This window comes from Leuciscus leuciscus, assembly GCF_965113295.1.
Source record: "Leuciscus leuciscus genome assembly, chromosome: 18".
NCBI classification, from domain to species: domain Eukaryota; kingdom Metazoa; phylum Chordata; class Actinopteri; order Cypriniformes; family Leuciscidae; genus Leuciscus; species Leuciscus leuciscus.
Genome location: NC_138742.1, coordinates 13,484,830 through 13,509,946, shown reverse-complemented (window position 1 = coordinate 13,509,946; position 25,117 = coordinate 13,484,830). Strand labels below are relative to the sequence as shown.

At 38.7% G+C, this 25,117-nt stretch overlaps 1 protein-coding gene across 8 annotated transcripts in view; it reads right to left on the bottom strand.

Annotated features, from left to right (window-relative positions):
• The window catches only part of casz1 (castor zinc finger 1), a 186,979-nt gene that overhangs the window by 32,257 nt on the left and 129,605 nt on the right, over positions 1 to 25,117 (bottom strand). For 5 of the 8 annotated variants that reach the window (XM_082144842.1, XM_082144843.1, XM_082144844.1 and 2 more), the window contains one exon: positions 708 to 1,277. In XM_082144842.1, coding sequence (XP_082000968.1) covers positions 708 to 1,233 — 526 coding nt within the window. In that variant the 5' untranslated portion in view covers positions 1,234 to 1,277. Of the gene's footprint in view, positions 1 to 707; positions 1,278 to 2,075; positions 3,512 to 16,903; positions 17,614 to 25,117 lie in introns of those variants that run through there. The other 3 variants (XM_082144839.1, XM_082144846.1, XM_082144845.1) reach the window with 3 other exon arrangements.

Sequence of the window (25,117 nt, the reverse complement as noted above, 5' to 3'; positions counted from 1 at the left end):
AAAAAGCCCAGGTAAAGTAAGACTTGTGAAAACTGAGCTGGTAAGCCTTTGAAGAGAGATTTTATCTTGAATATGTGCACATTGTTTTGGCTACACACAGACAAATGCTGAACAATGTGATCTTTTTAGAATTCATAAGTATTTGTACTGTACTCTGTACATTATTTTAGACATCGAAATTCACAAAATCAACTTAAAGACAGCATCTAAAACGTATTTTAGATCTTTTATGTATCAGAGATTAAAAGATATGTATATGAGATTCACACAACAATGAATTCATGAAATTGAAAGGTTGGTTAACCAACATCAGTTAAATGTGTTTCAAATTAAATATTTTTAATGTTATCACATTTATTGATCAATTTACAGCATTTTATTGTTTTATTTATAGTTTATTACTACACATTTCTATATATTTATGTATTTATTCATCCTTCTGAATTCATTTATAAATAAATGTTACAAAATAATTTTCTCAGATGAAGGCTCTTCATCCCTTTATCTTATTAACCAGGAGGCCCTCGGAGAGTTTTGGAAATATTTGTTCTGTAATATATATATACATTTATAAAAAGTTAACATTTTAGATGCTGTCAAAATGATGAAATTGATTTCTATCTGAACATACAAAAATGTGTCTGTAAATGTTACGTTCAAATACCTATGAATACTAATGACATCATCCTAAAAGAAAGAGGAGATACCTGGTGTGGAGAAGGAGGCTTGGCGAGGAGGGGCTTCGCTGGTGGGCTGGTAGCTGTCGTCCTTGTGCGGGCTGCCCACCGAGTCCTTGTCTTCTTGATAACTGCCCTCATGAGAGTTGGGCATGGTGTCAGCATCTTCTGCGTTGTCTTCTTCATCGCTGCAGCCTTTGGGCTGTACCATGTACACGCCTTCAGGGGGATCGTCGTTTATATTGTTGGGTTTGAGTCCCCTGTGCTCACCCCGTTCAAAGGACTGAGGATCGTCGGCATACTCGCCATTCACCCACTTCTCAATGGCCTCGCGCCGTTTCTGGTCCTCCTCGAGGCTCTGGCCCAAGGTCAGGACCTCTGGGAAGTCGCTTTCAGGCCTGTCGCCCTCATCGTAGAGCAAGCTGCCCCGCTCGCTGTTGTCCACTAGGTCTGAGTCTCCCTCGGCATTCTGGGAACTGCCGTCGTACACCACCTGCCGGCTAAGCTTGGCACAGATCGCATTCAGTTTTAGGCCACCTTTCCTTTTGGCGGCCATCGTGGATTTTCCTGAGGTCTTTTCAGTGCATAAACTCCTCTCAGCTGTTAACGAAAAAGAAAATTCATATTGAATTTTTCTGTAGTTTTTGTTTTACTTTTAAATAAGCATTTATTTAACAATTTAACACCATTGTATTGTTTTTTTTCACTTTGTAAAATATTAAATTGTATTTATATTTGACACATTTGTATGTATTTATATGTCTGGATTTCATTTATATATACATTTTATAAAAGAAAAAGGAACATTTTAGTGGTTAAAACAAAAGGTTTATGGTCATTGTTCACAGTTAATTCCCTTGCTCAATGATAACAGCTGCACCATCCTTGAATACTGCAAGCAAACCACAATGCCTCTCGCTAAAACCACAAACCTGTTTAACTAAGTGCATTTTAACTAAGTTTTAATGTGCTGCTACTCTTAGATGCAGACACTGACACAAAAATATAAAGCTAAAAAGAAAAAGTCACGTGTGTCTGTAAGATGTCATTCACACCTATGAGAGAAGGTGAGAAAGGGAACGAGAGAAATATCTCTCCCAACAAACTCAGAAGAAAAACTAGATCGCAATCAAACCCCCAACAGTGTGTCAAGCAGCCACTACAGTGAGATATAACCCTGAACATGACAGCAGAATAGACACAGCCTGACACTGAAGACTCTCTTCACCTAAAGAGGCCCAGCGTCCTGCCAATGTGAGCCTTAGCTCTGACAACATGAGGATGAGAGCACAGAAGACTATAAGAAAGAACAAAAAGTGCATCTGGAAGTAGAGAGAAAGAGACAAGAGTGTATAAAAGAGATAAACACAGAGAAAAAAGTAGCTGCCATCCCCTCACCTCACATCACCTCGCTCACCCTGCATGCTTTAGTCTTCACGGCTTTCACTCAAATTCACTGTCAGCCCCCAAAACCTGCTCTTACAGTGCAGAAGACCACCACACCAACAGTGATGCACCACAAACACAGCTTTTCTCATTTCAGCAAAGTCAGACACACACTTCCTGTGAATAAAGACAGTCGAGAGTGTACTGGAGCTGATCAGTCACACACAATAAAGAGATTCGGTCATAACGTGGCGTGATAGACTCATCACATATTACCTGCTGCACCCCATATTACCTTACGGCTTATGGCAGCGTGAATTTCCACGCTTCGACATTCCAATAATTCTGTGGAAATCTGCATACAAGATTCCGCATGGGCCTGGTCATTTGCTATTTCACCCCAATGTGCTATCTATAATATCTCTCCCAGTGTCAACTCCCCCCTGCAGCTGTTCTGGGTCCGTCCATAACCAGAGAAGACTATTTAAGGGCAGAATTCTCTCACTGCTAAGTCACCCTTTCGCCCGCAAATCTGATGCAAAGATTTAGCAAAGTTCACTTTTAATAGGTTTTCCAGGCTTAAAATCGAGCCTGCTCGTAACAGTAGATGTTTATCATGCAGTAAATAAAAAATGGGAAACCTGCGGGACGTATAATGGTCTGTGGAACGCTTTAGCTGGTAGTTAGACGCTGTGTTGAGATGAGCTATTTCTAACCGTCCCATGAAGTTGTCAATAAAGCTGTTTCGATTCGAACGGATGCTTTAACAAGAAAACCTCACATTGTTTCTGCATAATGATCTTTTCAAGGGACTTAAGGTTAGCCTGTTACATTCTAGATGTACCGTGCACCCTGTGGCCCGGCACATGCTTTCTCAGTTACTGTATTTACACTTAACACTTCCTCTCTGAAACAATGAGCTGAGGAATTATGCTCGCTTTGTGCTGCACCAGATGCATCTGAACGCCTCAGAAGTGCACAATTTTAGACAATTGCAAGGCCCGAGGTTGAAGAGGTCACCCAGTTGAGGGCGGCAAGTTTGAACCCAAAAAAAGAAAAAAGAAAAAAAATCAGCTGCAAAAACTATTAGGAAGTGGAAACATAAATTCTGAAGTATTTTTTCAGAACACCTCCGAAGGAAGATTGAGGTCATTTGGGTGTAACAGTACAGGTCATCTACTGTTTACCCTGCTCAGTATTTCAAGCTTTAACTAGTGATTTCCTTTGCATTGCAATCTCGCTTTTCCTTGTAGGAAATGACCCCTGAGAAGCGATCTCGTTCCATTAGCCATAATTTATGTGCGTTTTTCCCAGCATCTAAAATTAACACTCGCCAAGTGGCAAATGCAAGTAAAAAATTTATTTAGTCAGTAACTGCAACTGCTTGTCAGTTGCCAGGAATTTTATAAGGAACTGCAACACAAATATGTTGTTGGTGTGTGTGTGTATGTATATATATACATACTGTAATAGTATCATAAAAAAAAAGAACTAGAAAAATGAAGGCTGTGCACTCAAAATACATCTTTTTTTTTTCTTTTCTTTTTTTTTGAGATGACATCTGAGGTTTTAAATGAAAGAGAATCAGGGCACTAATGAGACGCTCCTCAGCTCAAAAAAAGATCACGGAAAACCAGTTAGTAGCTGCTGCATTAAATACATGCCCGGCAAAAGATATGCCTCGGCTCTGGCCAACAATGGGGAATTGCTATGGTAACAACACTGTTTACTCCAAGTCGTTTGTGTTCATGATAGCATGCAGTGCGATAAAATCAGTAGGGACGCAGATAAAAGAACAGCCTCTCCTCTGGGATCCCTCCCACCACTCTGGGGACTGGCACTCATGGTAAGAAAAATAGGTGTAACAAACAGCAAACCTCAATGATTTGATGCGTCCAAACGTGTTTCGGTGAATTGCTATTATTTCAGGCCCTCGAAAGACGCCTGTCAGTGCTGAATAATAAACGAACGGTGGGGATGATCACAGCTAAAGCTTGTTTTCTTTAAGAGGTCCTGTTTATTTTAATGCTGACAATATTTTTACTGGAAATAGTGCAGAGCTGGAATTGCCATAAAGCTTTTACTGTATAAGGAGAAAACCTTTGCGAAAAAGTCAAGAAACTATTTTAAACAGATTCAACAATAAGAGTGAGAGAGCTTCTCCTTTTTATCTGCTCGCACATCAAAGGCCCCACAAGCCCTGTTTCTTTTCAGAACCGTGAGGCGGAGGACGCCGGGAATGACAGAGAAGCTGCCTTGAACGTGGCTCTCCGGGCCCTGCATGTCTCGTTTAATGCCGAGCTTCTGTTTATGTGCCGGAATGATATCATGCCCAATCAAGTGGTGTTTCAAATCCTAATAATGCCGTTGGAAGTGCATTATTTGTACGAACGTGTGCTGACTGCAATCAGCCCACCAGAGTGAGGAAGTGGCTGTTAATGACTGCTTAGATTGGCGTGTCCTGTTCTTCCCTCTCTCTCCCGTTCTGACAGGAAGAGTATGCATGCTAAAGCTGGGATATGACATACTCCTTCTCACCTGGCATCCACTGCAGAGATTGTTCTAGAAACAAACTCTGTTTACTTGGCTAAACCCTTGACTTAACCATGATCTAACACTCGGATCTGCCCTGTCTGATTTCATGCAGACTTTCAAAATATGTTGAGTAATGCAAGGACAAAACCCTGATAATACAGAGCATTCATTAATGCAACAGGTCTAGACGGCGTTGGATTATTCCTCATTATTCAAAGATCCTGATTTTGTTTTGACTTTTTTTAAAAGCTTTATTCTGATATTTAAAATCCCTTTGACAGATTAACTGACCTGGCATGTGTCTGAATGAACTCTTTTTTGTTCTAGGTTGGGGACCCGGGACCTCTGACTGTCAGGGGCCTTTGCAAATGTAAAATTAATGAATGAATATGAAGTAAATGTGAAATAAACAAAGAAATGAGAACTGCTCCATGTTCCTGGCCTTTTCTTAGCACTTTATTTTGCATATTTGCAATTCAGTTTCTCATTATTGCAACAAGATGGGGCCCTTAAAGAGGCAGGTTCCCAGGTATTTCCTCACCTACTAAAGCTCGGACACACACACATGCTGAAATAATCCCTTCTGTTTTTATTTAGCTAATTTACAGCTTGCAGGAAGGAGTTAGTTTCCCCCACCGCTCCGAGGGAAGGGGAGCGGAAAAGTCAGAGTCGGACCTGTTCACCACAAACCCTCGTTCCCCAGCATCTGGCCTCTCTTTCGATTTTATTACACAAGAATAACAATAAGCAGGTCTGCGACCCCGTCTACAGAATTTGCCGTATTTTTTCCAACGGTCTGTGCTGATGCTCCGAATTTCCATTTTCTGCATGCATATTTAATTGAGTTTTGTCCCAGTGGTGCGGAAATGATTTGTTTTTTGCTCTCTGTTCACTTGACTCCTCTTCGGAGTCGGTAACCCTGATTAAGACGTTCACGTTAATTTCCCAGCGCACACCTTTTTTTGTGCATTAATGGTTCTGATCGTCTAATTAAAACTTCTCAGCTTCGCTGCTGATCACCGCTCGTTGTGCCTCTGACCTGAAGTTTTAATTGCCGCGTCAGAGGCGATAATAATAATTTCTGGGTTCTGATGATTAAAAACAATGCCATTCCCAACTGCCGCTTAAAGCGGGAAAAGATGGAAGGAAAGGCTGAGGTGAAGCGTAGAGGAAAAAAGAGGTGAAAGAAAGAGAATTAGAAGGTAAAAGATGGTTATTTGAGGTTTGAAACAGGTTTGTTGAGTATCGCAGTATGAGAGGGGAGGAATGGCGCTAACAGGGCAGGTTTACCAGGTTTGTAGTGTAAATGAGGGCAAATATGACTAAACAAAGAAAGAAATTCTCAGAACTGCACTAGGTTATAAGAAACATCTCTATGATACCTATTTGAAAAGTTTTGTTTTGGTCTTAGTGCTGTAATATGACACTGCTGCAGTATCTGATGCCCAAAAGCAAGCTGTTGCATTAAGAAGTTGTGTCGAAAATAAAACGTCAGCTGACATGTGCATTAATGGCAAAACTATGATGGGGTTTTATAAACTCCTCATATACACTCTATCATTCTGCCCTTTTTTTGTCTGATGGGCTCTAATGGATTTTTCAGATTCCCATGCAGGGATCAATTTTTTAGTGCGAGATAGACATCCGGACAAAACAATTATGCTCATGAGTTTTTCTTTTTTTCTGACTTTAAAGTTTTGTTGTTGTTGTTTTTTGAGAAGCAAAATATGAATGCAGAGGGCATGCACACACTCAAGTACACAGACACACACAAACACACACACACACACACACACACTCACTCAAATCTGTTGTATTATTAATCAGTCTGTTGCACATCTGCTTGCTTGCAGTGTGTGTTTTTTCCCATCAATAAAGCACTTATTGCTTTTAGTCTGGAATGTGACCTTGCATGTTGCATGCTGTCTTTGGACTGACCTTGAAGGACCTACTTTGACTTCTCCCTCTCTCTTTTTTTCTCTATCTGCCAGACTGGAACCTTCTGCCACATACAATAATTCAGTTACATCCCGTTGCAGGTAACAAAAACAAACAAGCCGAGGGGAAAAAAAGGCACGCACATACTCGCCGCCGAGGACAATGGACAGAAAATGGCAGATGCATATTTTGACACACAGACGGAAAAGGAAATATTTTGTTTAAGCAATGCAGTAAGGCAGCAACCCTTCAATTCTGAGAACAAATACATCTCTGAAGCCTAATTATGAGACAAAGCATTTAAGTTGTCCCCTGAGGATAGAAGGACTGGACTAGGGAAAAGTCAAATCTGAGGTGATGTGAACGGTTCTGCACGTGCCCTGATCACACTTGTTAAAATCGTTAAGGAAGTTGGTCTCACATCTGGCACAATGAATAGGCCTGATTCCAACTCAAGAAGATAGTTGACCAAAATATGAAAATTCTGACATAATTTACTCAACATATTATGAGAGCTCCATAGATTTCTTTCTTTTTAAACATAATCGGAAATCGTGATACATTTTATATTAGGATTCTTTGATGTAAGATGTTCTTTGAAAGTGTAAAATTAATTGAAATACAATTTTGACCCTGTACTTGTACTTTTGAAGTACTTTGACCTTGCTGACAATTTTTTTTATCTTAATGTCCCCAATCTTTTGAATGGTAGTGTATTTATGGTAATTTTCAAAAATAAAGTCACACAGGTTTGGAATAACAAACAATGAGGGTGAGTAAACTTTGGGTGCACTTTCCTTTTAAAAACATCAATGGTTGTAGATGCCCTACTTTAATATAATCATATTTTTACATCTAAAAATAACCCATGATTGTCTCATCACCTGTTAGCTGGTAGTTTGATTGAAGCATGCCCTGGCACACAGAGTTAATTGACCGAGCTGCCATGTTTGAGGGGCAGCCCGAGTGCAAAGCAAGAATTGACAGGAAGCAAGGTTACGAGGACAGGCTCCCAATGCCACTGAAGGGCACTTGAGCTGATATCTGCACAGATTAACTGCTTGAGATGTATTTTTGTCACGAGGAGCCGTGGTTAGCGTGGGGCATTGGGGAGCTGACGCTGAAGGGGGTGGGCTACTCTAGTTCCTCCAGTGCAAGGGCACAACGAGAGGTTGGTGGCCACAGGAGCCGCCCAGACCGGAGTCTGTCACTCAGAGTCATTATCTGTGGGGATATATTTAATTTAGTGGTTCCGGAGCTGCGCTGCTGAGTAAGCCAAGCCACCATTAGGGCCGTCCTCTGGGGGAAACACAGCACACGCCGCTCGATTAGTTATCAATTAAGAGTGCAGAAACCTCCACCTGCCGTGTGAGAGGGAAACAGTGGCAGAGAGGAGCAGGACCCAAATGATGTCGGACTTTTTCTTCTGTTTTCCTCTGCCTCATTCCCTCTCGGGCCTTCGAACGTCAGGTTAACCTTGATATGAAGCGCTGTCAGGCCAGATAACGTCAATCAAGGGGGGCCCTTTCAGATAACCTCAGTGTGAAACCTAAAAAGAAACCTGTTTAGATGTTTAGACATGCCCCCTCTCACCAGCATATGAATTTCATTAAAGAGAAATGAGTTGTGGCACTTCTTTAACAAGACTCTTAAGACATTTTGACAGCATTTAAGACACTTTGCTGTTAAAAAATGAATGAATTAATAAGCCATTCACGGAAAAGCCTCTGGTTAAGATAGTAAAAGAAGTTGGGAAATGTAAAAACCTCACTGAATGCAGTTTGTGTTCCTGTGTTGAAAAAGAAAGTTTGACTTTTAAAGTAAAAAAAAAAAAGCCATGAACCATGATTTGCTACATGTAAATGCATTGCAGAGGAATGGGAATTCTCATGGATGAACAAACATCTGTTGTCAAAAATTTGAGACAGACTGTGCATTTTGAATGAATAAATATAAACTATATATAAACTTTTACAGTGGGTGTAGAAATCCATTTTCAAACAGTTTTATTGCTGTGGTGTTTTTTTTTTGCAGCAATAGATACTGTAAACAAATTGTTTCAACTTAAATAAGTAAGTGTTCGTGCTGCCTTAAATTTTTAAGTTTAGTCAACTTAAAATGTGAAGTTTTACTGAACGACAACTTGGATATTTGAGTTGACTAAACTTTTTTTGTTAATAGTGTAGTGCATTTTCCTGCATGAAAATCTGTTTATTTCAGAAGGCACTATCCTTCTTTTTATACCATAGGAGAAAATGGTCAGTTATAAACTCCACATATCTTGCAGAAGTCCCTTTTGACACCCTCAGGGACCCTAAAGGGACCTTGCATCTCACTTCCCAATATTCCAGCCCAAATCATCACCCAACACCTCCTTGCTGATGCCAGTCTTGTTGGAATGGGGTGTCCATTCATCCAGAAATCCATCCATCTAGACCATCCAATGTAGTATGGCATTCGTCAGTGAATAAAACTGTTTAAAATTGAGTCTTCATGTATTTCTACACCCACTGTAAACATTTCTCTTTGTGAGCTTTGGTTAGGTGTGGCTGAAATGCAGCTTTATGCACAACTGCAGCCTGCATGGAGAGGTTCTTGGAACTCCCGTTGCTTCTTCTTGCTGTTCAACAGTGGCTTTTCTTTTATAGCTGCCCTTTTAATACAATTCATTTGTTTGACAGAAACTTCCCTTAATACGCCTTTATCTGACCAGGTGTATCTGTGCTCTAAATCACTCACACATTTTTTGACAGTTCGACAATCTCTATTCAGTTTTTGCAAAATATTAGTTGTTTTTATGCCTTTTGCAAGACATTGCACAATTTCATGCTTTTCATCTTCAGAAAGATCTTTCTTCCTCATCATATTGCATGAGAACTCTGACTTGCTTAAAATTGTGGAACAACATCAAGTAAGTTTTCCATTTACCTAAAAAGACCTGGCAAACTACTTAACAAACCGGTCTGAGACTGATACCAGTTGTCTAAAAAGATCAAATAAAACACTTTCTTTATATATATATATAATATATATATATATATATATATATATATATATATATATATATATATATATATATATATATCTTTATATATATATATATATATATATATATATCTTTATATATATATATATATATATATATATATATATATATATATATATATATATATATATATATATATTTATATATATATATATATATATATATATATATATATATATAAAGAGATATATATATATATATATATATATATATAGTATAAATATCTGCTTGTAGGTTGTCTATATGATTTCCAAGCTGCCGTATTTATTTATTGTTTTCAAAGCAACTTTATGAAATTCTGCTTGCGTTTTAATGCACACTATAGATCCTGGTGCATTTTTCTTTCAGAAACGAGAAAAGAAGGGTGACGTTAAGTAAAAAAAATACTACATTACCAGACAGGAAGCCTCGCTGACAGCTTCGATCCCTGGCCACCATTAAAGCATTTGCTCTGCTTCACAGACTCTGACTTTTTTGTAATTTTTTTTTTTTTTACATTTTGCAGGTGTCCCCTGAACTTCTCAGGTTCAAACTCTTTTAGTTCTTTAAGTTCCCTTCTGCAACAATACCCCTTTAAAACCAACCTGAACTCTTTTAATCTAGGCTTTGTTACAGTGAAGTGTGGTCAGTCGACAAGACTGAAACATCTGAATCATCTTGTGAGTGTCATAAAGCTCAATAAGTTCTGGTTAAAAACACTGTCATAACACTCAAATCTACTGTAAAACATTTAATCAATATGCAGTGTCATTTATGCACACTACCAGTCAAAAACACTATGTTTGCATTGATCTTTAATTTTGTAGACAAAACATTTTTTTTAATTTAATAATCTTATATTTATTAATTTATTTGATGCATTAGCCTACAGCATTTATAGGAACTCCATTATGTGCTGTACACTTTAAATGCTTAACATCCAAACTTTTGTATTGTCACTGGTTTCTTCTTAAGGATATATTTCTTTCATGATTTTATACACCTGCAAATATGAGAGGCATTCTCAACGATGGCAAATGCTTTTAGCAGTTTTTGCAAGAACATGCAAACTTCAAGTTCAAAATGAGAACATTTCATAACTGTGTACAAAAACAAAGCGATAGTTTTGTGAGAGAGAAAAAAAGGCTGTGGTTGCTCTTTTTGGAATCATCATGAGTAGAAAGAAGCTTTACAAAAGGTGAGCGTGTGTGTGTGTGCTATTTTGGTCAAAGAACACAAGAGGAAGTATTGCATACTGACTCAAACAAAGAATATGCTTTTGATAAAACCACATCAGCTTCTTGTATATTCTACACTAAAACGGGCTGGTTTCCTGATTTTTTAGATGTGATGTGCCCTCAAACGGAAGCTACACAAGTAAACAGCACAACAGCTCAGTGCACAACAAAACGAGCGGTGCACAAATGATCACAGACATTGATAACAGTTTTTAAACGAGCAGCGAGGGCAATATCATTAACACGCCATTGTTTTTCCAATGCACTAAAAACGGCACAAATGCATTCAGAGCTTCAGCCACACACGGGTCGCGATTTTGCATTTCACCTGCATTAGCATTCGACTTATTATTATTTTAAAATGAAAACGGATTCTCTGTTGAAGTGCAAATCTGATGAATTACTGTAGCAGATTGCTGTTATCAATTATTAAAACATATTTTATAAATATTCAGGTCTGTCATGCATCTAATAATGAAGGCTTTGGAGAAGGTTACTTCCTGTGCGCATCCTAACGTGTCAGAAATATCACTTTTAATCACGACTCTGTCAGGGTTTTTGCATTTGAACCACACACACACACACAAAAAAAACCCCAGCACAGCTCACTCTCTCGCTGTCTTTCTCCTCTTCCACTCATCCGGGATGGCCAGTTGCATGGCCACATCATTGAAAGCCCGGAACAGCCCGTGCACACATGGCTGCAGTGCGCTGCTGCACTACGAGACTGATCATTTGAGAGGAGAATAATGCATTAATTTAACGTGGTTCTACCTTCTGGACACACCTAGTCCCACAGCAAGTGCAACCATATGGTGTGATGCATATTCATATTCCTCTGTCTGCACCTCTGTAATGCTTAAACAGTACTTCATAAACTTCAAATGGGAGGAAGAAAAGATGAAAGGGAAAGACTGACAAAAAGGTGAAGAATAAGTTTTTTCCCCACATGTTTCCTGTATTTTTTTTGGTTTCTGCTGTGGTTTGCCTTTATGAAAAGGATGGATGCTGAAAACTGATCCCGGTGCAGCATGTGTGTGTGTGTGTGTGTGTGTGTGTGTGTGAGCCTGAGGTGTCTGGCTGTGGGTAAACTATGTTGTCAGGTGGGCTTGCCGCTCTCTCCCCAGCAGGGTAAATACCAGGAGAGGACGATGTGGAGATTAACGCTGTCAGATCTGCAACAGTAACCCTTCATTATCAGAGCACCAGGGCCTACACACACTCAGTCACTCACACACTGTCCTCCACTGCCTGGGCACAGAGTTAGTAATTACCAAACCAACCTCTTCCTCTCTCTCCTTTTCTCTTCCTCTGTCTCATTCTGCTACAGTCTCCATGTTTATCTTTCTACCATCTATGTATGTCAATCATTTTGTCACATACATACAGATTTTCACTGTCAGAGCCATGTACTGTATATATGCACAATCCAAAAAAAAGTGGAAAGTGTGGTTGGCAGAAATGTACACAAAAACATGATGGTTTCAGGCTTTATGAGATTATGAAAATCGTAATTTTGTACAATAAAATATAATTATATGACAATATATTTATGATATTTAATCATTTAGGTAACTATAAATCATTTAAATAATTAACAAAACATTAAAACAAATAAATAAAACAGCATGGTATATGTTTTGTAAATAAATAGTATTTCTTGTTAAATATAAAATAGATTTTCACTAAAACATAAGTTAGGGTAATTATGATACAAATTATACGGTAATTCATAGTTTTTAATTACAAAAAAAAAAAAAACATTTAATTAATTTAATAATAATACAATTTATATTGTTTACAGCATTCTACAGTAAAATTGCATGCATTGATATAAAGTATAATTAATAGTTTTTAATTACAAAAACATTAAATTTATTTAATCATTATTTAATATATTTTACAGCATTCTACAGTAAAATTAAATGCATTGATATATTAAATCTATACATATATGGTAATGTACAGTAAAATAGTGGTCTAATGGTGGTATATAATGGATGTAGTGTTCTTGTGGACGATGTTTGCGTCCAGCTCATGTCATTTCCTAATAATAAAATAATACAAAAAATACTACGGCATGTTTAAATGACAGCCCAGCCTTTTGCTGGGCGGCCTGATACACTTGATGCCATGCCAGGCGCGGTCACAGTATGTGTGTGTGTTTGGTGTATTAAGTGGCGCTTTATCAAATTAGTTTGGTACCCAGCTGATGAGTAATAAAGGTACAGTGGAGCCCCCACTGACTCCCAGACATCAATCCTCTGAGCGGGAGCCAAACGCAAGGCCTGGCACTGCCTGAGGCGTACAGAGCGCCTCTCCCCACTGATCAGCTTATGGACTCTCTTCAACCAAACTAATATTAACACTGGGCATGTGGAGGGCTTCAGCTGTCTTACCACTTCGAGGAATAACGCTTAATGGATGCTGTAACAGGTAGGTCTTTTATTCAAACCATTGCTGTGGGCTTTTGTTTTTCATCTTGTTTACCGTCTTTATCAGAGTCGAAGGCCTGCCGCTGTACATTTTTCCAGACGTCGTCCTCTTAAAGCATTGGCTCTCAGGTGTCGAACAGAACGGAGACAAGAGGGGAGATGATAGTGAGATCAAACGGAGGACTAGAAGGACGACGAGAACAGAGAAGGAGAGAGAGGGAAGTACCGCCGCATGACTGTAATCTCGCTCGGCGTTGGGCTTTTACACAAATACAACAAAATGCAAAGCGCCAGAAGAAGGTGGAACGGAGGGGAGGGTGGGACATCAGAGGGCTTCAAGCCCGTGGAGGAGTTGTGCGTGTCAGTTCTGAGCAGCCGCTGGGACTAACAGTGGAGAACAGAAGGTAGCAGCAGGCGGATCACAGCCGATCAGGGGCCCTGAGAGAGATTCTGTCTCCTCCACCCCAGAACTGAGCTCGAGTCGCTCTCTGCAGTCACATATTCATCTCGCCCGACTTTACACAACACCCTCTGCGATACAATTACTACTAATTTCACAAGCTTTCAGATGTTTGGCTTGATGCTACTCCAAAGTCACTGTGATGTTTGAACCTTCGGACCCTGTTCAATATCTTTATGGAGCTTTGATGTGGTTAGAAAGTTTATGGCAACAGATATTGCCAAGTTGATTGGGTTATCACTAAAATTGTTGAGGTCTAGGACTACATTTTTAATGCGAGTAGGCCAGTGGTTTCTCAACCTTTTTGACCCTAAAGGCCCCCTTTGTCAAAGCCCCTTTTATCTAAGCTGACATGTACCCCTGGTACTTTTAGCAGTTTAATTAAGATAATATAAATGAAAATAGATATAAATATTTTTAAGACTAATTGGGGGTCCCCTGGAAGTTTGCTGATGCCCTCTAGAGGGACCCAGCCACCTTGTTGAGAGCTAAATATTTCTAAATGTCTAATAATAAATACATATTTGTATCATTTCAATATATTTCAATAAATAAAATAGTTGAGAAGAATGGTTTCAGATTTGACACTGAAAAGTCGCAATTTAGCAGGGCCTGGGATAATGTGCTTGGTGTCCCCACTGATGATGGCCCTACCAAAAAAGAAGCCTCCTTGTGCTTAAAAAAACACGTTTGGCCATCAGCAAGTGCCACCAGCAAAAAATCTCATAATTCCATCTATTTTCCAATTGTCAGAAGTCTATGGCTGAAAAAAATGGCTCTGATGAGGGTTTCTCTTTTTCAAGATGGTGAGAGAGAGATCTTAAAGAGGCAGCTGTCGACGTGACAGATCTGATCGAGCTGAAACAAAGACAAACAAAGCTCTCTCTGCAATATGAGTTTAGTTAGCGAGAGAGTAAGAGAATGAGTTACGGCCGGCATGCTGCTGGGGAAGGTTGTATTTATGGGGGGATTGAGTAGGTTTAAATCCCTGCTAGGAAATAAAGTCATCCCTGTGCAAACTGGGGAAACATTTCACTCAGCCTACTAAACATAGTTTTAAAAAAACAACACAAGACCCCCTTTTTTTCCTAAAGGCAAAAGTTTTGCGCATGTGCTGAGATGGAGGGATGGCAGAATATCACATTCAGGGGAGAATGAATACGTTCTTGCTGAATATTTCCCAAGACACAGAAATGAAAATGAATAAAGTCGCTGATTCCTTTAAAATAACATGCTGTATTAGTGGGAATTTCATTTGAATACCTGCATGAAGTTACACTTGTTTCAGCGTTATGATAACGCTAAAGACTTGTACCATGTCAAGCCTTGAAAAAGAGCCAAGAACTTCCAATTAAAGTCTTTATAAATTTGATGAAATTCCAAGCTATTCCTTTCCTCAGACTCTCTGTGTTTCCTTCACAGCGTGCTCAAATACACCTCTGGCTGAACGCCCGCACATCCCTCCCTACCCCCCGCCCAGTAATCACAATTATTACTTAAAAAGGCTCTATTTCTACATTAACTTAAAAGGCCTATATCTTTTTCTTCCCCTCTTAGTTGGTGCACCCTCACTTACTCTAAGTATCTCAATAAATCAGCAGTTACTGTTAACATGTACTCAACAATTCAGTCATCAATCTTCCCCAGCTCAAGAGTGAAAACAGAGGGGAAATATCTACTCTGTAAAATCTCCCGTGCCCGTGTTTATGCACGGAAACACACACACACACACACACACACACACAGACTCGCTATCGCACAAACAAACAAACCAATCCACTGGGACATCGGAACCATTGCCAGATCACCACGGAAACGCAAGCCAAATTCAATTGTGACCTCACCTTTCACTGAGGGCTCAATTCCATCAGCAATAGAAACAAATCAACAAGAGGTTGGAAAAGAGACAAACTTCCTTCCTCTCTCTCTCTCTCTCTCTCTCTCGCTTCATTCCGACTCACTTTTCAGGCCTGCACTATGGGCCCGAAACCGCATATTGCATCCTTGGCAGCACACTCAGCTTCATGCAAATGTGTGTTTAGATTTAAAGACACCGTATTTATTTAACAAAAAGCGGAAGATCTAATTAAGCGATGGAAAAGAGCGCATCTTCCAAACAGAAGCTGTGAGGAAAATCCTCCAGTTGAAAGAACAGCTGTATCTAAACAAGCGCACGAGAGCACGCTCGATACCGGCAGTCACTCGCTTAGCTGGGCAAATAATACCACTTGTCAACTAACTGAGAAATTCTGAGCAATCACTAGCTGAGGCCTTGCTAGTAATTAATAAGAACAGCAATTTGAGAGAAAAAGTACACAGTGACTAATCCACATCCAATATAAACAAAAATTACAGGAGACTAAACGTTTGACTCATTAAAGAATAAGAAATTATTCTATTTTAAGAACTTTGCAAGATATTTCACACCTGTGGAGAGCACGTGCGGAGTCTAAAACCTACATTATGTTTTAAACAATCTAATACATTGTTTTATGAATAGAATTGCATTATTCTCTAAGATTTAATTCTACATAAACGGAATAAGTTCATTAATACATTATAATTCAGTAAACTTTTAAAACAATGTTTTGTAAAATTATAAAACTTGGAAAACTACATTATTCTTGTTTTTAATTGCACTTAAAATTTTGATAAATGAATCAATAAAGCAAAAAAAAAAAGCAAAAAAATACAAAATAGCTCCGTGAAGTCCTAAAAGCTGAATTTTTTGGGAAATTTAAATAAATAAAAAGCAAAAAAAAAAAAAATTTTTAAGAGTCTATGAAGTTTTTTTTTCTTTAAAATTGTTTCATTTTAAGTAAACAATCTAAATAAATTAAATAATTTTATATATATATATATATATATATATATATATATATGTATATATCATCTTTTTTTTTTTTTTGCTAAACTAATTAAGCACATACAATGTCACTTGTGCACCTAAAAATAAAATCACTCCTCAACTTCATATTTCCATTCAGTCATCACATCATAGTGAGGTATTACTTTACCAAAACACACAGTGAAAGTAATGAGTGCCTTTGTCATTCTACACCCTCACACCCACCCCATCCACAGCATGCTCAAGCCACCAGCATCTCTCACTCTCTCTCTCTCTCACTCTCTCTCTCTCTCTCTCTGTGTATGTGTGTGTGTGTGTGTGTGTGTGTGTGTGTGTGTGTGGCGCCTGGCGCGGGTCTTACCTGGCAGGAGACAGCCCTCCTCTCTCTGTCTCACCTCTCCCTGCTGCTTTGGAGAAATTCTCTCCACAAAGCAAGGCATTTTTCTCTTCTCTCCCTGTGCGCCTTTACGGCTGGGCTGCACTCGCCCTCTCTCACTCTACCCTTCTCCTCTCCCTCTCCCTCTCTCTCACTTGCTCTCTCTCTCGCAGCACAGATGTCAGGGCTGTGCGTGTTTACCCACTTTACCAGTAGGGGTCCTTCAACACCCTCTGCTCCCCACAGCCACTGTGGAAAAACAGGCCCAGGAGAGTGAGATAGAAAGAAAGAAAGAAAGAAAGATAGAGAGCGAGAAAAAAAAGGGCCACTTAAGCCGATCTCCCGCGGTACGAGGCTGAGTGAGACGGAGCGGACGAAGTTAGACTGGTCAGTCACTGGAAGTCACAGCGAGCTCAGGCCGTTAAAGTGAGACCCATAGAGAGAGAGAGAGAGAGAGAGAGAGAGAGAGAGAGAGAGAGCAATAGAGTGAGTGCCTGCAGCTGACAGTAATAATGTCCCACATACTCCTCTCAGTCCACTGAAACCAGATACCACTCTCGTACCTTTAAAGCTGAAGTCTCACTTTTTTAATCAAATCGTTACTTTTTGAGACTCCAAACTAGCCTGATTAGCTCAACCAAAAGCACGCGTTTGTAGCGAGGCTATGCGTTAAGCTAATAAATGGAGTGGAAACCTGTTAGAAAACAATAATTTTTTTGATTTAATATAAATAATAAATATACAATTATATATATATATATATAAAGAAAGACAAGAGGAAGGGAAAAAAGTTGTAAAACTCTCGCAGAGTAATTGACACAAGTCTGCCAGATTTGTCGGCTTTGGGCTATTCTTCAGCGTGGAATTTCAAGTTTTGCTCCTACTTGTGGGGCACTTTTCACATTGCAGTATTAATTCTGGGGCTGTTGCCCGCTCGGACCCTCTGTCACGTATAATGACAGAACACTCTCTCTCCGGAAGAAGAGTCACTCAGACAGAAGAATTTGAGACTAAGCATCAAATTAATATCATGGGCCGGACAGCCTCAAACTGCACATTATGGTAAGTGGAAGGTTTCAAGGGTGAGCTAAAAAACAATCATTCTTTAAATACGAGGTGTGTCGATGGAACAGGGGAAATAATGTGGAATGAGAGCAGGGACCTGCTACTGGACTCAAATGGGAGGATGAGCAGTGTGTGTGTGTGTGTGTGTTAAGGATACTCGTACCCTCCTCCATGCAAATGAAAGAGGTGCCGTGTGTTGCCTCTCAATTCATTCATGCATAGATTGATTGATCAACACAGAAGCATTGACCCGCTGAATATGGAAACTTGTCCAGTGTTATAAAGTTGACACGAAATCAAAATTTACTTTTGCATATTACTTTGCATATTATTACAAAAAATGCATCTATGTAATATTTAATCAAAACATAATTACTTACTATGAAATGACTTTCTTTTTCCACTGACATTGGATTATGTTAACCAATAGCCAAATGGCTATTTTGGCAATGTTTCGCACGGTACTAAATAATGCTCCAGTTTGTGTACAAACTATGCTTCTCTATCTAGCATAACAGTCAGGATATAAAGTCTTAATTTGGCTTAATTTGCTTACAGCTGTGAGCAGGATAAGAAACGCTCATGTAGCCGGACATGTTATCCTGGACCAACCACTAATAGCGTTAGCACGAAAGCAAATTGACAGTGTTTGAGCGAAATTAAACAAACAGTGAAATAAATACTTCAAACAAAACACAGACCTGTTAAAGACAGGTTTAACAAGTTTCTGTCACTTTTTGCAACACTAGCATGATATAGATAAAGACTGTTTTGGTTAGTAGCCTAATTAAATATGGTGACAGAAAACATGCTAACTTATGACGTTAGATGTGCAGAAGAATAACGTTAGAAGCTGCTACTGCTAGGATAATGTACTATATTAGCTTACTTGGTGGGAGAATTGTAGGGCTGTCACTAACGATTATTTTTGTAATCGAATAATCAGTCGATTATTTTGACGATTAATCCGATTTTTTTTAAATGACTTGAAATACATATGCAATAACAATGAAGCAATAATATTTGGTTAAGTATCAAAAACAAGTAATCATTTGGTTTTATTCAACAACACTGTAAAAATACATAATATAATATACATAATGTTGACACTCATCTTATGTACATTATGTATTATAACAAATGCCTGCAGAGGGCTCAGAGATGCACGTAACCTGCATGTAAATAAATATTAAACCCGCAGGCATATACTTTTTTAATTGAATCGCAGCCTTTATGAATTCACAATAGCACTATGCTATAGTATGGTTTTGAAATGGTTTTAATATATCATGAAGACTTAGAAAACGGTCTAATAATTTGGCTCATGAATTCTCGTCCGTGAAATGGGCCGCTTCCAGTATTTTGCCGGTTACTAGACACAGTTAAATTGCAAAAAAGAATCGAGTACTCAAATTTAATCGAGGAATCGTGACAGCCCAAGAGAATTGCTCAAATCTTAGGCACTTTTGTGGTAAAATTACTGTAATGCACAACCTTGAAAGGCTCACAGCTTTATTATTTCCAAAACTAGAGCTTCCGACTGCATTTTTTACAAAAGCAAGTTACTAAGTCGACGACCTCAGATCATGACACCTGCTCTCTCCGACAGTGTCTGTTTTTCTTGTCTTTTTCTTTTTAACAGGCACTTCTGCTGTCATTGCGCTGGGACGTGCGTGTTCCCTCTAAATGGCTTTTCTGACAACTGATCTGTAAATACAGCCAGATCTGCAAGTCTCTCCTTTTCTCTCTGTCTAGCATCAGCAACCCCAACCCTAAAGCAACACACACACACACACACACACACACTGCCCCCATCGCAGCCCCACGGCACGCCCCCCCTCCCCCCTCCCCATCTCCATTCCCTCAGCCACTATAAAAACACAAATATGCCATAACTCAGCTTGCCCTGCCACACTGCCTCCATCTTGCCCTGTACCAGGGGGCCCCTCAGGAAGGTCACCAACAAATGGCTTTCCGATTCACTGCCCCTGAAATAATTTTGTGTATTAAAACCTGAATCTGCACTTTCTGGCATGAAAGCTTTTCTAATTATTCTGCCGTCCTTGGGATGGACACAGATCCTTCACACGGGGGGGAAACAAGCGACGGACCTGCCTGTTCAGCCGCCACAAACATCCGCTCTCTGTCTTTTTTTCCTCTCTCTCTCTCTCTCCCTCCTGCCCCCCTCCTCCTGCCCTCCTCTCATCTGCTCCCCTCTCGCTGCTATATAGCTACCCCCCCCCCCCCCCCCCCCAATCTGTTTTCAAAGCGTGCCTGTCCTTTATTAAATTGTTTTCTTTTCCACATTATCAGTTGCCATGGAGACCTCATCTCTCGGATTATTTGAATTTCATTATATCTATTGATTTGGGAGCATTTCATCTTTTTTATTGTTTTTCTGTCAATTTTCGAAACGAATAACCATCTAATTTGCGTCAGTGCTGATTACGTTCGTCCCTCAATAGAGGTCGGCAGCTGCGCCGGGGAAACAAATCAATGAAAAACATCATAAAATTCGAAAGTACAATCAACCAGGATATGGGTGACATTCCATGGTTGCTGAAACTAAGTCATCAAAAAATATATACTTTTTTTGCGCCTCTGCATGTGAGCGTGTGCTTGCGCGTGTGCGTCTGTGATATATATGCATCCATGCAGGCATATGATATGATTCAATATCAAGGGATGCTATAGTAAACTCAATCTACTCTTCAATGCCCCCCAGACCAAAACAAAAAATGCTTACTTTGTGTTTAAATAATTTATGCAATTTTAGCATTTATATATAAATTTTTTAATAAGCCGCTTGGAGCAAAGTGGCCATTAACAAAATACACAGCTGTCCAGTGGGCCGAGCACTCCAGATCAATTGCACTTTTTTATGACATGATAAAATGCTTTTAAAGCAATTTACACAAATATGGAAAAAAAAAACCTGCACCCGGGCTTCATTTATTCATAAGCCGGGGTATTAAAAAAACGTCGTGCAAAAGCCAGCAGGAGAAGATGGTCCCAGGCCTAACCGAATCGGACTAGCTGTCCTTTCTGCAAGGACATAAAGTTTCATTACCAATGCACGCAGTCAAAGGCAATTTAGAAAACACAATGTGCAAAAGAAAAACATCAGCATATTGGAGGTGTTTGCGTATTAAGGGGCGCCAGCGCTTTGTTTCCCAATTTTATGTTCATTATTTATTTTTGCCCAGGACGGTCTGCCATTGACACCCCACCCTCGAGGGAAAGAGCGAGGGAGGGATGGATGGATGGATGGATGGATGGATAGATGGGGGCATGTCCAAGGTGAGAGAGATTGTTGGGAAATAATAAGAGGTCCTGACAGGAGTCCACACCTCAGCGGTACACACATACACGTGGCAGACGGGTGTCACCGGGGAGGCAAACGCCGGTGTGTTTGCACGTGTGTGTGTGTGTGTGTGTGTGTGTGTGTGTGTGTGTGTGTGTGTGTGTGTGTGTGTGTGTGTGTGTGTGTAAGGAGGCGAAGGCAGGTGTGTGGCACCGGACCAACACTATCCATCAGCCACTCTACAAACAGTCCCAGGTCTAACGCTGACATTCTAATCCGTTTCATTATGCTGGTTTTGTCACAAACACAACTATGTTACATACTGCGTGCTATTATTTTTAACAAGAATTCTGTGGCAACTTAATTTCCTTTGTTTTATTTCCGTTGATGCTGTTCAAACATTTTAGGCCAATTTTAAAGAAGCTTTAGGCTAACATCTATATGCTAGTGTACTCCTAACAGTTGAATAAATCACTTAATTTGTATTAATATTTACTAAATATATCTTAATTTTAAATATATTGTGTAACTACATATAGACACTACCATTCAAAATGTTGGGTTTGGAAAGATTTTTTAATTTAAATTTTTTGTTATGTTTAACAAAGCTGCATTTATTTGATCAGAAATACAGTTAATTTTTATTTTAATATTAACATTTAATTTTATATATATATATATATATATATATATATATATATATATATATATATATATATATATATACATACACATATATACATATACACACATACATTTTTGTTTTAAGATACCAAACTTTTAAATGGTAGTGTAAATGAATGTATTGTTTAAAGTCTCTCTCTTAAAGTTAACCAACAAATTATTGTCCAATCAAATCTCTCTAGAATGAGAATGCCCCGCCCTCTAAAACCTCGTGCTTCTGACTAACAATAGCAAGAAGCAAATAATGCTACATGAAAGAGACATAACAGCAGAAGGAAAGGCCCTTGAATATGTCCTTCCTAAACTTCATATTTCAATAAGAAATACATCAAAACACAAAAACTGAACTAGTTGAACAATTTCACAGGGGGTTTGAAGGAATAGAAACCAAAGCACATTTTGCTGTAGTATGAGCTGTCTGTACTTCAGCCGGTTTCAAGTCTATGTTGTGGAGACATACATCTACCATTAGGTTCATGAGTGCAGGAGCTGAACAGCAGGCTAATCTCATTTCAAAGCTTCTCTTCTCCTCCTCATGTGCTGACAGTCCTGGCCGCCTGCGCTCTTTATAAATGCTCTGCTAAGGGCTCCATGTTTGCGACACGTGTCAACATTTGACAAAGCATTACTTTTCGTACACAATATCCCGCGCCCGGGCCTCTGAAATGAGGTAGCTAACAAATTAGCTTTTTATGTTTATTTGCGCGTGGGTGTGTTTGAGGAGAGGATGGGCGGAGGGGGAGGCTGGGGGGTGGGGGGGGGGGGGGGGGGGAGCAAAGGACATTTACGTTAACACTTCTGTTACGCTGAATGCTTTCTTACCAAATCAGCTTACTAGCCTTACAAAAAAAGCACTGTTACGTTACCATGTTAAAGTGATGGAAATAACATTTTTCTTATAAATCAAGGTACTGAATAATTTGCATGTTTATATACTGTGGTGTTCACAAAGTACTCCAAAATCCTGGTATTTTCATGGTGCATGTTAAAGTAAGTGTCCAAAAAAACCAAAACATATTATATTACAATTAGTGAAACATAAGACAAAGAAGGTGCTAAAGTCACGACTCCCACTGTCTATTGGCCAAACACATTTCTCAAGCCTAGAAGACTGGATAAATACTATTTCATGTATCACTATATGAATTCAGAGACAGTAATTACACCATTCTCTTTAGCTCCCACACAACAGTGGTGGATCTGAGCACAAAAGTGCAGTTCAGTGTACTGTACAATCGTAGGTGTATAAGTCACTTGACAGCTCTAGTTCTTGACAAATGAACACCACGGCACAGAGGCTTCATTGATCCAGTTTTCAAATGTTACATTAATAAGCTGTAAACACTGTGTTAAAACCACTTGATGTTAAGGAAATGACAGGTACTGATAGGATTGCTCTTCCCTGTCAGCTGTGGGTTAGAGGTAAGCACAGCAGTTTTGAAAGCGATTTCAATATTTGCCACCCCAGCGGCTCGCCTCTTCTCTCTTATCACTGTGGCAACAATAACATGCTTGTGTTTCAAACCAAACATTCCCACACTGAATAATAGGCGATGTCTGAGTCCAGCCACCAGCAGCAATTTGTTTACACTGGGCTGATCATAAACTACAACTTCCTACTGAAAAGCCATTTCTGCTTGACTTGATGCTCACAACAGCATACATCAATACAGAGAGATATCTGGCCACGCATTCACATTCAGTTTTTCATTTTAATGTGTGGATTGATCATTGTTGGAAACACAATGTTCTATTACATTTCAATATTAACCAATACATTATGTTTATTCATTTTTAATTGTATAATAATATTAAGATTGATTTGAAAATGCTGTATTTTGGGAAAATTTAGCACAATGATAATGGTTGTTTAGCTGTTTGAAATGCTCCCATTTTTCGTTTGAAATAAGGCTTTATGTCTGTCTTTAACAAGGTCAGTGTGACCACAGTATTTGTTGGATATCCCTGTCTCTGCGCCCAGAGCCATCATGTCAATCAATGCATCTTCTAATTAAAATGATCTGTTGCCTAAATGTGACGCACTTACATAAATAAGCACACAAACCAGTCACAGGAATGTACATTCCACACATTCAGTCCAATGAATTTACATAACTTCCCCAGTTTGTGATTACTGAATGAAATAATAAAGTAAAAAAAATCTATATTATTTATAAAATTACAAAAAACATACAAGTAAATGTAAAACACACACACACACACAAAAGAATAATAATAATAATATAATGTAATAATAATAATATAAAGATTTTTTGCACTAACAAAAAACAATTTCTAGCCAATGGAAGGAACATTGTAGAGCTAAACATAATATATATATATATATATATATATATATATATATATATACACACCTCTAAAATATAAAATAATTAAATATTAAAAATATTAAATGTAAAAATATATAATTATATTAAAAATATATTATTAATAAAATAAATTAATAATAAATAAATATAAATAAATAAATTAATAAATAAATGTTAAAGAATACAAATATTTTATAGAGATTGTATTTATAAAAGCATTTTCTAGACAATATTTAAATAATATATATATACTTTTTTATTAAAGAAATTTAATAAAAGTTACAGGCATGGAAATCACAATATTCCCTGATTTGGTTCACAAATGTACAGAGTGAGAGGTAAGTAAATAAATAAAAAGAAAGAAAGAAAGAAAGAAAGAAAGAAAGAAAGAAAGAAAGAAAGAAAGAAACATGGCATTACAGCCCAGTGAAGTAGAGACGGACTTATGGAAGCACAGAGGTCTGGTTAAAGCTTGCAAAGACAAACAGAGCGATAAAGCATCATGTCCATGCACAGAGGCTTTAAAAAGCACAATTAAAGAAGGACCCAGTTTAATAATTAAAATGCATAATTATTGACTCCTATTTTCAATTCCTCGCAAAGTACATTAGATCAGGAAAACAGATACAGGACAGAAGGGATGTGTATCTAATGCACTCTTTCCTGCTTGAACTTCCTTTAGATCCTAAAGTGCCAGCTCGCTATTGAGATTTGCACTTAATGAGGATCCGTCACAAATAAAAAAAAATCTCTGAGACTATCAACAAGCATTACAATCACCCCTCGCCCCCCCCAACCACACTCAGTGCCAATGCC